The sequence below is a fragment of the Oncorhynchus clarkii genome, chromosome 12, assembly GCF_045791955.1.
Source record: "Oncorhynchus clarkii lewisi isolate Uvic-CL-2024 chromosome 12, UVic_Ocla_1.0, whole genome shotgun sequence".
NCBI classification, from domain to species: domain Eukaryota; kingdom Metazoa; phylum Chordata; class Actinopteri; order Salmoniformes; family Salmonidae; genus Oncorhynchus; species Oncorhynchus clarkii.
The window spans coordinates 79,918,735-79,931,708 of NC_092158.1; the positions used below are offsets into that span (position 1 = coordinate 79,918,735).

A 12,974-nucleotide genomic window follows, 5' to 3' on the forward strand; every position below is an offset into this window, starting at 1 on the left:
CTGCCACACCCGTGCTTCATGGTTGGGATGGTGTTCTTCGGCTTGCAAGCCACCCCCTTTTCCCTCCAAACATAACGATGGTCATTATGGCCAAACAGTTTTATTTTTGTTTCATCAGACCAGAGGACATTTCTCCAAATGTGCAGTTGCAAACCTTGGAACAGCTTTTTTTTAATTGGGTTTTGGAGCAGTGGCTTCTTCCTTGCTGAGCGGCCTTTCAGGTTATGTCGATATAGGACTCGTTTTACTGTGGACATAGTTACTTTTGTGCCTGTTTCCTCCAGCATCTTCACAAGGTCCTTTGCTGTTGTTCTGGGATTGATTTGCACTTTTCGCACCAAAGTACGTTCATCTCTAGGAGACAGAATGCGTCTTCTTCCTGAGCAGTATGACGGCTGTGTGGTCCCATGGTGTTTATACTTGCGTACTATTGTTTATACAGATGAACGTGGTACCTTCAGGCGTTTGGAAATTGCTCCCAAGGATGAACCAGACTTGTGGAGGTCTTGGCTGATTTCTTTGGATTTTCCAATGATGTCAAGAAAAGAGGCATGGAGTTTGAAGGTAGGTCTTGAAATACATCCACAGGTACACCTACAATTGACTCAAATGATGTCAATTAGCTTATCAAAAGCTTCTAAAGCCATGACATCATTTTCTGGAATTTTCCAAGCTGTTTAAAGGCACAGTCAACTTAGTGTATGTTAACTTCTGACCCACTGGAATTGTGATACATTGAATAATAAGTTAAATAATCTGCCTGGAAACAATTGTTGGAAAAATGACTTGTGTCATGCACAAAGTAGATGTCCTAACCGACTTGCCAAAACTATAGTTTGTTAACAAGAAATTTGTTGAGTGGTTGAAAAACGGGTTTTAATGACTCCAACCTAAGTGTATGTACACTTCTGACTTCAACTGTACATTGATTATAATGCCACTGTTGCTTTTCCCTCCAGTTTCACTATTTATCAGGGCCACCTCACGCTTATAATGATGTTTAGGTTACTGATGTTTTCATCATTTGACAGTGCATATTGGTGGTTGGGGTATGTTTTGTGTACTTATAAAAAGAAGCTGTTACCGCGTCCAACACATACACTTTCTGTTTCATAGTTACATTTCTTGAACACTTGAATTTTTTTTTTTAAATGTGAGTATAGCGTAAAGTAACATAAACAAATGAAAATGCTATGGAGTTCTTTGAAATAAAATAAAAATGGTATTCTAATGTTACCCAAGGCCGTCATAAACACAACCAAATTATTATGTTTGCGACAGCATATATAAAAAGTATGAATTACACTGATAGAATGTTGCAGTCAGAATGACTGCTCATTAGCTTGAAGGCGGGGTCCATCGAGGCCCAGCAGTTCTAGAGTTAACAGTCTGGTCCCAGCTACTACTGATAAATCAGCAGCCACATCTCACTGGCAGATCTGGGTCACATTGGCAGCACTGCAGCCTCACACCAGAGAGCCTCCCTCTCCGTCTCTCTCCAGTGTCTTTCTGCATATCCATCTCTCTCGCTCTCTCAGCCTGGTGACAGACTGCTGCAGCTGTCAGTGAAACATGGGAACAGGGCTGCAGAGTAGACCACCTCCTCCTCCCCTTCTCTATGGCAGGGCTCAGGGTGACCTGGGTGTCTGGTACTGGACTGTACCAGACAGACTCCGATGTAGGTCTCCATAGAGGTACTAGGGGATTGGGACTGTGGCCCCTGGTGGATTAGACATTGGACAGGCCGTTTTATAGACTCCCAGCTAGTCAGAGTAGAGATTGGGGTACTAAATATATGGCTAGATCCATTTGGGAGAGAGAATAAATACATACACCCACCACAGTGTTCCAGAGCGAGGGTGTGGAGACAGAGCCATGTCTGATGGTTCTTGTCTTGTCCATAGTACCGTGGAAAGGAAGAGGAGGAGGGAAGGAGAGAGGGGCAGAGGGTAGACCCATGGGAACCATTTACTGTCCTGTTGAGTCTCCCAGCACACCAGTTCCAGATCAGTGACTGTGTTAACCATGTCAGACCCCTGTCCACCGCAGAGTAGGTGTTCAATCACACAGAAAATGTACTGACCAACCATGATCAATCATAGCCTTTAATTTAGTATGGGACAAATTAGAGGAATGACAGGCAGAGGATTAAGACCCACAAGAAAATATCAATCTATCAATGGGCAGTGTACACACAAATCATTATGGTCTGAATCGCAGCCTGACAAACGTGTACACAAGTCTGCATTAAAACTTGACAATGCATGATTTATACGAAACATATTACACAATACGAGTTTTGCGTACAAGTTCAGATTGTGAAAAACAATAGGAAGTCTCTTACCGGATGATGTCCTTGTGTCCGTTGCGTGCGGCGAGGTGCAGCGGAGTGTTAAAGCCTGAGTCTGCAGGTTCCTTACTATTACCCTCTAACAGAGCCACCACCATGTTACTGCTCAACAACAGCTGAGCAACCTGACAGGAGGAGGGAGGTCATAAAGCCATGAAGACAGAAGAGAGGAGAAAGGGAAATTGAAGGAGAGAAAACGAGGGAAGGGGGGGGGGGGGGGGGGGGGGGAGAGAAGGAAGGAGGGGTGATAAAGAAAAGACAGGGTGATGAGTACAGGCTTCAACTGTTACCAACACATGTACATTTCATGCACTGTTAGGACAAGGGATAACGAACACACACACAAGTTTGAAACCTTTGGGAGTCCTGTGATTTGACATTGGAGGACCCACAGGTGAGTGTGAGGTAAAACAGGAGTGACCCAGGGGTATACACAACCCCACACATCTGGCCCACACACTGGATAACACCTCAACACTCACTGACTGACTGCTGCTGCTGGGAGACTGGTCTGGGACAGAGGACAGGAGGAAACACAAAGGGACAGAGAGGGAAAAGGAGAGAGAAATAGAAATAGGGAGGGCCTCGCCACACCCTGGCACCCCAACACAGCAGCTGATGCCCATAAACACACCACACACACACACGGTGGAGCCAGTGTCAGCATTCTAAAGATATCCCATTCTAAATCGATCCTGGGGGACAATAGTTACAGGCTAACTCTCTCAAGTCTCATTTAACAAACACACAAGCACAAACAAAGCTGCCCAGCAAACCTTCCAGTAATAGAAGTTACAGACAGACTTGCCAATACTTCCTCTCCAGCTCACATCCAGATAAATAAGAATGAAAGACAAGGGGATTTTCCAGCCCAGTAGGAGAGGAGAGCAGCGTTCCCAATGAGTGTGCGTGTGTACTATTACTTCACCCTGGCTTGGTTCGGCTTCACACTGTCCTATCCAAACTAAACGCTGCTGCAGCACTATTTGGGACCAGGGACCTTGATTGAGGCAGTGCACAGAGTTTGCATAGAGTTTGAAATACACTCACACTGACAAATTCATATACAAAGCTATTGTGCACTCAGGGAGAGAGAGATGTTAGTGAAATTGTCAAACTGGTTTAATGATGCAGGCTTAAACTGCCAAGTTCACCATTAAGTCATAGTAACCAAATGTACATTTGAGATGGAGAGAGTGTGAATAACTGCGCTCAAGGGAGAGAGAAAGAGAGAGAAATGGAGATTAGAGAGGGAGAGAGAGAAATGGGGAGCAGAGAGCGAGAGAGATAAATGGAGAGTAGAGAGGGAGAGAGAAATGGAGAGTAGAGGGAGAGAAATTGAGAGTAGAGAGGGAGAAAGAAAGAGAGAAATGGAGAGTAGAGATGGAGAGAGAGAAATGGGGAGCAGAGAGCGAGAGAGATAAATGGAGAGTAGAGAGGGAGAGAGAAATGGAGAGTAGAGGGAGAGAAATTGAGAGTAGAGAGGGAGAAATGGAGAGTAGAGATGGAGAGAGAGAAATGGAGAGTAGAGATGGAGAGAGAGAAATGGGGAGTAGAGATGGAGAGAGAGAAATGGAGAGTAGAGAGAGAAATGGAGAGTAGAGGGAGAGAGAGAAATGGAGAGTAGATGGAGAGAGAGAAATGGGGAGTAGAGATGGAGAGAGAGGAGATGGAGAGAGAGAAATGGAGAGTAGAGGGAGAGAGAGAAATGGAGAGTAGAGGGAGAGAGAGAAATGGAGAGTAGAGGGAGAGAGAGAAATGGAGAGTAGAGAAAGAAAGAGAAATGGAGAGTAGAGAAAGAAAGAGAAATGGAGAGTAGAGGGAGATAAAGAAATGGAGAGTAGAGGGAGAGAGAAAATGAGAGAGAAATGGAGAATAGAGGGAGAGAGAAAATGAGAGAGAAATGGAGAATAGAGGGAGAGAGAAAATGAGAGAGAAATGGAGGAGAGAGGGAGAGAGAAAGAGATAAATGGAGAGTAGAGAGGGAGAGAAAGAGAGAGAAATGGAGAGAAAGAGAGATACATAGAGAGGAGAGAGGGAGAGAAAGAGAGAGAAATGGAGAGTAGAGGGAGAGAGAAAATGAGAGAGAAATGGAGGAGAGGGAGAGAGAAAGAGATACATGGAGAGTAGAGGGAGAGAGGGAGAGAAAGACAGAGAAATGGAGAAAAAGAGAGATAAATGGAGAGTAGAAAGAGAGAGAAATGGAGAGTAGAGGGAGAGAAAGAAATGGAGAGTAGAGAGGGAGAGAAAGAGAGAAATGGAGAGTAGAGGGAGAGAGGGAGAGAAAGACAGAGAAATGGAGAAAAAGAGAGATAAATGGAGAGTAGAAAGAGAGAGAAATGGAGATTAGAGGGAGAGAAAGAAATGGAGAGTAGAGAGGGAGAGAAAATGAGAGAGAAATGGAGGAGAGAGGGAGAGAGAAAGAGATAAATGGAGAGTAGAGAGGGAGAGAGAGAGGGAGAGAAAGAGAGAGAAATGGAGAGAAAGAGAGATACATAGAGAGGAGAGAGGGAGAGAAAGAGAGAGAAATGGAGAGTAGAGGGAGAGAGAAAATGAGAGAGAAATGGAGGAGAGGGAGAGAGAAAGAGATAAATGGAGAGTAGAGGGAGAGAGGGAGAGAAAGACAGAGAAATGGAGAAAAAGAGAGATAAATGGAGAGTAGAAAGAGAGAGAAATGGAGAGTAGAGGGAGAGAAAGAAATGGAGAGTAGAGAGGGAAAGAGAAAGAAATGGAGAGGAGAGAGGGAGAGAAAGAGAGGAGAGAAATGTTGAGAGAAGTAAATGTGCTCCAGTAAGAAAAGCAGCATGCTCAAGGATGAGAGAGACTGAAAGAAAGACAAAGTAAAGAGTGCAGAAGTGAGATGTACTTGATGGAAGAGGAGCAGTTGTGACAACGCAGCCCATCCCAGATCCAGAGGGGTTGCATCTGTCCAGCTGTGACCTCTGTCTAGACTAACACAGGCCAAGAGTTACATCACTGCAGCTCCCCTGTGGGGGTGGAGAAACACACACAGTCTTACCTTGACTCTACCGAACTCACAGGCCAGGTCTAGGGGGGTCTTCTTGGTTTTGTTGATCAGACAGGGGTTGGACTGATGCTGCAGCAGCATCTCAGACTGAGAGAAACAGACAGACAGGGAATCAACACACACACACATATTAACACACACAGACAAGATCAAATACCATACACTGTCACCGGGGCCATTAGGAGAGTAGGTTATGTTATGTGGTCATGCAGATAACATTACAACACACATAGCCAGGGAGATGATGTCAGATGTTTCTATCAGCACCTGGTGCTGCCTGCCGTATCCAAGGACACAGAGTATTTGGTGAAAACAGACAGCCCTGGTCATTCTACTCTGGGAATACACAGTAGACTACAGGACCGGAGGCTGTTACCATCAAATGGGACTTCATGGTCTGTGCAGATAAATGCTTTTCACACAAACTGTGGTCCTAAAAGGCTTTCAAATCAATTAATGTGGCGTAACCTGAACACATCCTGACAATGCTTGTAGGATAGTTCCTGATCTATTTCCCAATTATTTGAATTCCATTTAGTTCGTTTTTTTCTTTGCACTCAATGTGCAGTTTCTCTAGAGATAAATCAGATCGAAGCCAAACTGTGCGATGTAGTGATGTAGTAGGGAGTTGTGGTTGCCAATATTCTACATAGTTCAGCGCAGGAAATGTGGGTAGTTAACGACAATGACCATAATTCATTGCATGCCTACTTGTCCCGTCTGTGTGGGGCACAGAGGGAGCGCGCAATTTAGAAAATTGCGCGAGGTATCTCTACCTGAAAACGCACCATCTATCATCATGGGACTTTTATTCATTGTTTTATTCTGTTTTCTGCGAAAACCATGAATTTGAAATAAATCGGACCTAAACCGAACCAACTTATCACTCAGCACTACAGGGGGTGAGACTGGGACGGACGTTAGTAGCAAACACAAGGTCCCTAATCCCCCCTAAACCTGATCACCCCGGATCACCTGACCCCCCTTCATTACCCCCTCAATCCCTACAAATCCAATACCCTTCATCCTGCCTCGTTCTTCTCTCTCCCTCTCCAATCCAATCACACCAACATGCCTCTCCTCTCCCAGCTTGCTACGTATCCCCTGACCCCTCAATCCCTTAAATGACTGTACCACCAACCACCACTCATCCTACTCTATCCCCTGCCATGTCACATCTGTTTTGGGGCTATGGCTGTGATTTGTTGACAGTTTGTTTACTGTTTAAGACTTAAGTGGACTGACCAAACATGACCACAGACATCTAAATCTCAGATAAGTGACCCACAGTAAACTAGCATCAGCTTTGTGGACAGAACAGCATACATTCCACCCAATCCAGCAGAATGGGGATATCTGTTGACAGTGTGTGTCTGTGTACTGACCACGTCATAGTGTCCGTACTGTGCGGCCAGGTGCAGGGGGATGTGTCCATCCTGTGAGACCCCATTGACTCCAGCTCCGGCCCGCAGCAGCATAAGGACAGAATCAGCCTTGCCCTGCCATGCTGCATAGTGGAGCGGACGCATACCTGCAGGAGGCAGCACATCTATGATCACATACAGTGGCTTGCGAAGGTATTCACCCCCTTGGCATTTTTCCTACTTTGTTGCCTTACAACCTGGAATTAAAATGGATTTTTGGCAGGTTTGTATTATTTGATTTACACAACATGTCTACCACTTTGAAGATGTAAAATATTTTTTTTATTTATGAAACAAACAAGAAGTGAGACCAAAATAACTGAAAACTTAAGCGTGCATAACTATTCATCCCCCCAAAGTCAATACTTTGTAGAGACACCTTTTGCAGCAATTACAGCTGCAAGTCTCTTGGGGTATGTCTCTATAAGCTTGGCACATCCAGCCACTGGGATTTTTGCCCATTCTTCAAGGCAAAACTGCTCCAGCTCCTTGGATGGGTTCCGCTGCTGTACAGCAATCGTTAAGTCGTACCGCAGATTCTCAATTGGATTGAGGTCTGGGCTTTGACTAGGCCATTCCAAGACATTTAAATGTTTCCCCGTTAACCACTCGAGTGTTGCTTTAGCAGTATGCTTAGGGTCATTATCCTGCTGGAAGGTGAACCTCTGTCCCAGTCTCAAATCTCTGGAAGACAAACAGGTTTCCTTCAATAATTTATTTACTGTATTTAGCGCCATCCACCATTCCTTCACTTCTGACCAGTTTCCCAGTCTCTGCTGATGAAATACATCCCCACAGCATGATGCTGCCACCACCATGCTTCACTGTGGGGATGGTGTCTCCAGGTGATGAGAGGTGTTGGGATTGTGCCAGACATAGTGTTTTCCTTGATGGCCAAAATGCTCAATTGACCAGAGTACCCTCATCTGACCAGAGTACCCTCTTCCATATATTTGGGAAGTCTCCTACATGTCTTTTGGCAAACACCAAACATGTTTGCTTATTGTTTTTTCTTCAAGCAATGGCTTTTTTCTGGCTACTCTTCCGTAATGCCCAGCTCTGTGGAGTGTACTGCTTAAAGTGATCCTATGGACAGATACTCCAATCTCCGCTGTGGAGATTTGCAGCTCCTTCAGAGTTATCTTTGGTCTCTTTGTTGCCTCTCTGATTAATGCCCTCCTTGCCTGGTCCGTGAGTTTTGGTGGACGGCCCTCTCTTGGTAGGTTTGTTGTGGTGCCATATTCTTTCCATTTTTTAATAATGGATTTAACGGTGCTCCGTGGGATGTTCAAAGTTTCTGATATTTTTTTATAACCCAACCCTGATCTTTACTTCTCCACAACTTTGTCCCTGACTTGCTTGGAGAGCTCCTTGGTCTTCATAGTGTCGCTTGGTTGGTGGTGCCCCTTGCTTAGTGGTGTTGACTCTGGGGCCTTTCAGAACAGGTGTATATATACTGGGGCCTTTCAGAACAGGTGTATATATACTGGGGCCTTTCAGAACAGGTGTATATATACTGGGGCCTTTCAGAACAAGTGTATATATACTGGGGCCTTTCAGAACAAGTGTATATATACTGAGATCATGTGACAGATCATTTGACACTTAGATTGCACACAGGTGGACTTTATTTAACTAATTATGTGACTTCTGAAGATAATTGGTTGCACCAGATCTTATTTAGGGGGGGCTTAATAGCATAGGGGGTGAATACATATGCTCACACCACTTTTACGTTCTTTAAAAAATATATATATATTTTGTGAAACAAGTTCTTTTTTTCATTTCACTTCACCAATTTGGACCATTTTGCGTGTCCATTACATGAAATTCAAATAATCTATTTAAATTACAGGTTGTAATGCAACAAAATAGGAAAAACGCCAAGTGGGGTGAATACTGTTGCAAGGCACTTTACAATACATATATAAACAAACACAAGACAGACAGACAGTGAGTGAGGGACAGAAGTACAGTAGACATTTTTGGGTTATCCATATGAAAGCTGATATTAAAATCACAATGTGTTCCACAGATGGAACTAATAGAATGTACGAGCTGATATACAGTAAAATCACAAGACAATGTGTGCGTCACTAATAAAAACATCACAGATAATATGAATTAAAGGCGAGTCTGTTTGTACTGAGGCACATGTTGTTAACTGGTCAGATCTGGAAGTACCAGCTAACATGAAATCTCAAGACAATGTGTGCCACTGATAGAAAACATGATAGAAAACATCAGAGATAATGTCTGTGCTGATCTCACTGAGATCTGTATTAGCTGTTTTGCTAGCTGATCTGAGAGCAGATGATAAATAGTGCTGTGTCTCACCGTTCCTGTCCTTGATGTCCACGGTGGCCTGGGCCTCCAGCAGCACAGACAGCAGGTCTGTAGTTCCGGTCAGAGCAGCATGGTGGAGAGCTGAGAACCTGAAGACAACAACACACAGAAAGATGACAGATATAGCACAGAGGCACAAAGACAACGGAGAAGAGGAGATGGGAAGATAACAGAGGGATATAGCACAGAGGCACAAAGACAACGGAGAAGAGGAAATGGGAAGATAACAAAGGGATATAGCACAGAGGCACAAAGACAACGGAGAAGAGGAAATGGGAAGATGACGTTTGGAGAGAGAGTTCAGTACAGACATAGTATAGTTGAGTGAATGACACAATTGAGAGGGCATTGGGATTGTTTGGCATTGGGGAGAGAGAGAGAGACAGAGACAGACAGACAGACGGACAGACAGAGAGGCATTGAGAGAGACAGAGAAATTGCGAGAGACAGAGACATTGAGACATTGAGAGAGAGAGAGACAGAGAGAGAGAGAGACAGAGACATTGAGAGAGAGACAGAGAGACATTGAGAAAGAAAGAGAGAGACAGACAGAGACATTGAGAGAGAGAGAGAGAGAGGGAGAGAGACATTGAGACAGAGACAGAGAGAGAGACAGAGAGCCAGTACTCTTCCATTAGCCCAATAACACACCACAGCCCTGGGCTGTTAGTCACACACTCATCCTCTCACTGGTGACGATTCAATTAAAGTCTGCATGTGATCTGATGGTAAAGTGAATGGAAAATAACCTCTTCAATATGTAGAAAGAGGCCACAATATAAAGCAAAGCCAGGCTCATCCAGAACCCTGCTGTGGGTTGACGGCTGTGTTATTGGGTAGTACTGTAGTGTAGAAGCCAGCCAGCCAGTAGTCTAGGATTCACTAGACACCAGGAGACATGAATAACAGGAAAGATAATGGAGCTGGAGGCTTTGGCTCAATCAAGACCAGACTCCCCCATCCTCATCCAGACAGTCTCTCCCCCCTCCTCACCCTTTCTCTCTTTGTTGTTCAGCTTTATCTGTTTTGGGGAGAAAGGGAAGGGGGGTATGGGGGTAGTAAATAAAAAATTAAAGCCCCCAAACTGTGGGAGGGAGGATTTTGCACCCCCACCATCATGTTTTATGAGTGCCATGACTTGTGTGTGTTGTCGGGACATGCCAACACAAAGTGTGGCCTCTAGAGGTGACTCAGCTCAGAGGGGAAGAAGGACTCAACTCATCAGGTTGGTGAGTAACAGTGCTGCCTCCAGCACCACCGTCAAGTCCAAACACCACAGATATAAATCTCCCCTCTCACACACACGCACGCAGGTCCAGGCCGCAGCCACAGCCTGCAGTCACCACCATCCACATGGAGAGGAGAGAGGGAGGAAGCTGCCAGAACATAATATACCGTACAGCACCTAACCATAAATAACCAGCCCAGAGACACGAGAGACGGCCTGCACTCTAGAGAGACAGCTAGAGAGACGGTCGGTACTAGAGAGAGACGGTCGGTACTAGAGAGAGACGGTCGGTACTAGAGAGAGAGCGCGAGAGAGAGACGGTCGGTAGAGAGAGACGGTCGGTACTAGAGAGAGACGGTCGGTACTAGAGAGAGACGGTCGGTACTAGAGAGACGGCCGGTACTAGAGAGAGAGACAGTCTGTACTAGAGAGAGACGGCCCGTACTAGAGAGACGGCCGGTACGGTCGGTACTAGAGAGAGAGCGCGAGAGAGAGACGGCCGGTACTAGAGAGAGACGGTCGGTCCTAGAGAGAGACGGTCGGTACTAGAGAGAGAGAGAGACGGTCGGTACTAAAGAGAGACGGCCCGTACTAGAGAGACGGCCGGTACTAGAGAGAGAGAGAGACGGTCTGTACTAGAGAAAGAGCGACGGTCGGTACTAGAGAGAGAGCGACGGTCGGTACTAGAGAGAGCGACGGTCGGTACTAGAGAGCGAGAGAGAAGAGACGGTCGGTACTAGAGAGCGAGAGAGACGGTCGGTACTAGAGAGAGAGAGAGACGGTCGGTACTAGAGAAAGAGCGACGGTCGGTACTAGAGAGAGAGCGACGGTCGGTACTAGAGAGAGAGCGACGGTCGGTACTAGAGAGAGAGCGACGGTCGGTACTAGAGAGAGAGAGACGGTCGGTACTAGAGAGAGAGCGACGGTCGGTACTAGAGAGAGAGCGACGGTCGGTACTAGAGAGAGAGCGACGGTCGGTACGGTCGGTACTAGAGAGCGAGGTCGGTACGGTCGGTACTAGAGAGAGAGCGACGGTAGGTACTAGAGAGCGAGAGAGACAGTCGGTACTAGAGAGAGAGAGAGCGACGGTCGGTACTAGAGAGAGAGAGAGACGGTCGGTATTAGAGAGAGAGAGAGAGATAGTCGGTACGAGAGAGACAGTCGGTACGAGAGAGACAGTCGGTACGAGAGAGAGAGAGAGAGACGGCCGGTACTAGAGAGAGAGCGACGGTCGGTACTAGAGAGAGAGTGACGGTCGGTACTAGAGAGAGAGTGACGGTCGGTACTAGAGAGAGAGAAACGGTCGGTACTAGAGAGACGGTCGGTACTAGAGAGAGAGAGAAACGGTCGGTACTAGAGAGAGAGAGACAGTCAGTACTAGAGAGAGAGAGACGGTCGGTACTAGAGAGAGAGACGGTCGGTACTAGAGAGAGAGTGGGTACTAGAGAAAGACGGTCGGTACTAGAGAGAGAGAGATGGTCGGTACTGGTCGGTACTAGAGAGAGAGAGACAGGCGGTCGGTACTAGAGAGAGAGAGTCGGTACTAGAGAGAGAGAGAGACGGTCGGTAGTCGGTACTAGAGAGAGAGGCGGTCGGTACAGTCGGTACTAGAGAGAGCGACAGTCGGTACTAGAGAGAGAGAGTCGGTACTAGAGAGAGAGAGAGACGGTCGGTACTAGAGAGAGAGAGGCGGTCGGTACTAGAGAGAGAGAGGCGGTCGGTACTAGAGAGAGAGACGGTCGGTACTAGAGAGAGAGACAGTCGGTACTAGAGAGAGCGAGACACAGTCGGTACTAGAGAGAGAGAGTCGGTACTAGAGAGAGAGAGAGAGAGAGAGAGAGAGAGAGAGAGAGAGAGAGTCGGTACTAGAGAGAGAGAGACGGTACTAGAGAGAGAGAGAGCGGTCGGTACTAGAGAGAGAGAGGCGGTCGGTACTAGAGAGAGAGAGGCGGTCGGTACTAGAGAGAGAGAGAGAAAGAGACAGTCGGTACTAGAGAGAGGCAGTCGGTACTAGAGAGAGGCAGTCGGTACTAGAGAGAGGCAGTCTGTACTAGAGAGAGGCAGTCTGTACTAGAGAGAGGCAGTCTGTACTAGAGAGAGGCAGTCTGTACTAGAGAGAGACAGTCTGTACTAGAGAGAGGCAGTCTGTACTAGAGAGAGGCAGTCTGTACTAGAGAGAGACAGTCTGTACTAGAGAGAGACAGTATGTACTAGAGAGAGGCAGTCTGTACTAGAGAGAGAGAGAGGCAGTCTGTACTAGAGAGAGAGAGACGGTCGGTACTAGAGAGAGAGAGACGGTCGGTACTAGAGAGAGAGAGGGTCGGTACTAGAGAGAGACGGTCGGTACTAGAGAGAAGCAGTCGGTACTAGAGAGAGACAGTCGGTACTAGAGAGAGGCAGTCTGTACTAGAGAGAGAGAGAGAGGCAGTCTGTACTAGAGAGAGAGAGACGGTCGGTACTAGAGAGAGAAAGACGGTCGGTACTAGAGAGAGAGAGGGTCGGTACTAGAGAGAGACGGTCGGTACTAGAGAGAGACGGTGGTACTAGAGAGACGGTGGGTACTAGAGAGAGACGGTGGGTACTAGAGAGAGACGGTGG

General features: G+C 46.5%; 1 protein-coding gene across 6 annotated transcripts in view; it reads right to left on the bottom strand.

The window, feature by feature from the left end:
- LOC139421430 (caskin-2-like) overlaps window positions 1-12,974 on the bottom strand; it is an 87,906-nt gene that overhangs the window by 27,216 nt on the left and 47,716 nt on the right. For all 6 annotated transcript variants that reach the window (XM_071172329.1, XM_071172328.1, XM_071172326.1 and 3 more), the window contains exons 4-7: window positions 9,140-9,237; window positions 6,764-6,909; window positions 5,370-5,465; window positions 2,345-2,475 (exon numbers count right to left, since the gene is read on the bottom strand). In XM_071172329.1, coding sequence (XP_071028430.1) covers window positions 2,345-2,475; window positions 5,370-5,465; window positions 6,764-6,909; window positions 9,140-9,237 — 471 coding nt within the window. The remainder of the gene's footprint in view (window positions 1-2,344; window positions 2,476-5,369; window positions 5,466-6,763; window positions 6,910-9,139; window positions 9,238-12,974) is intronic.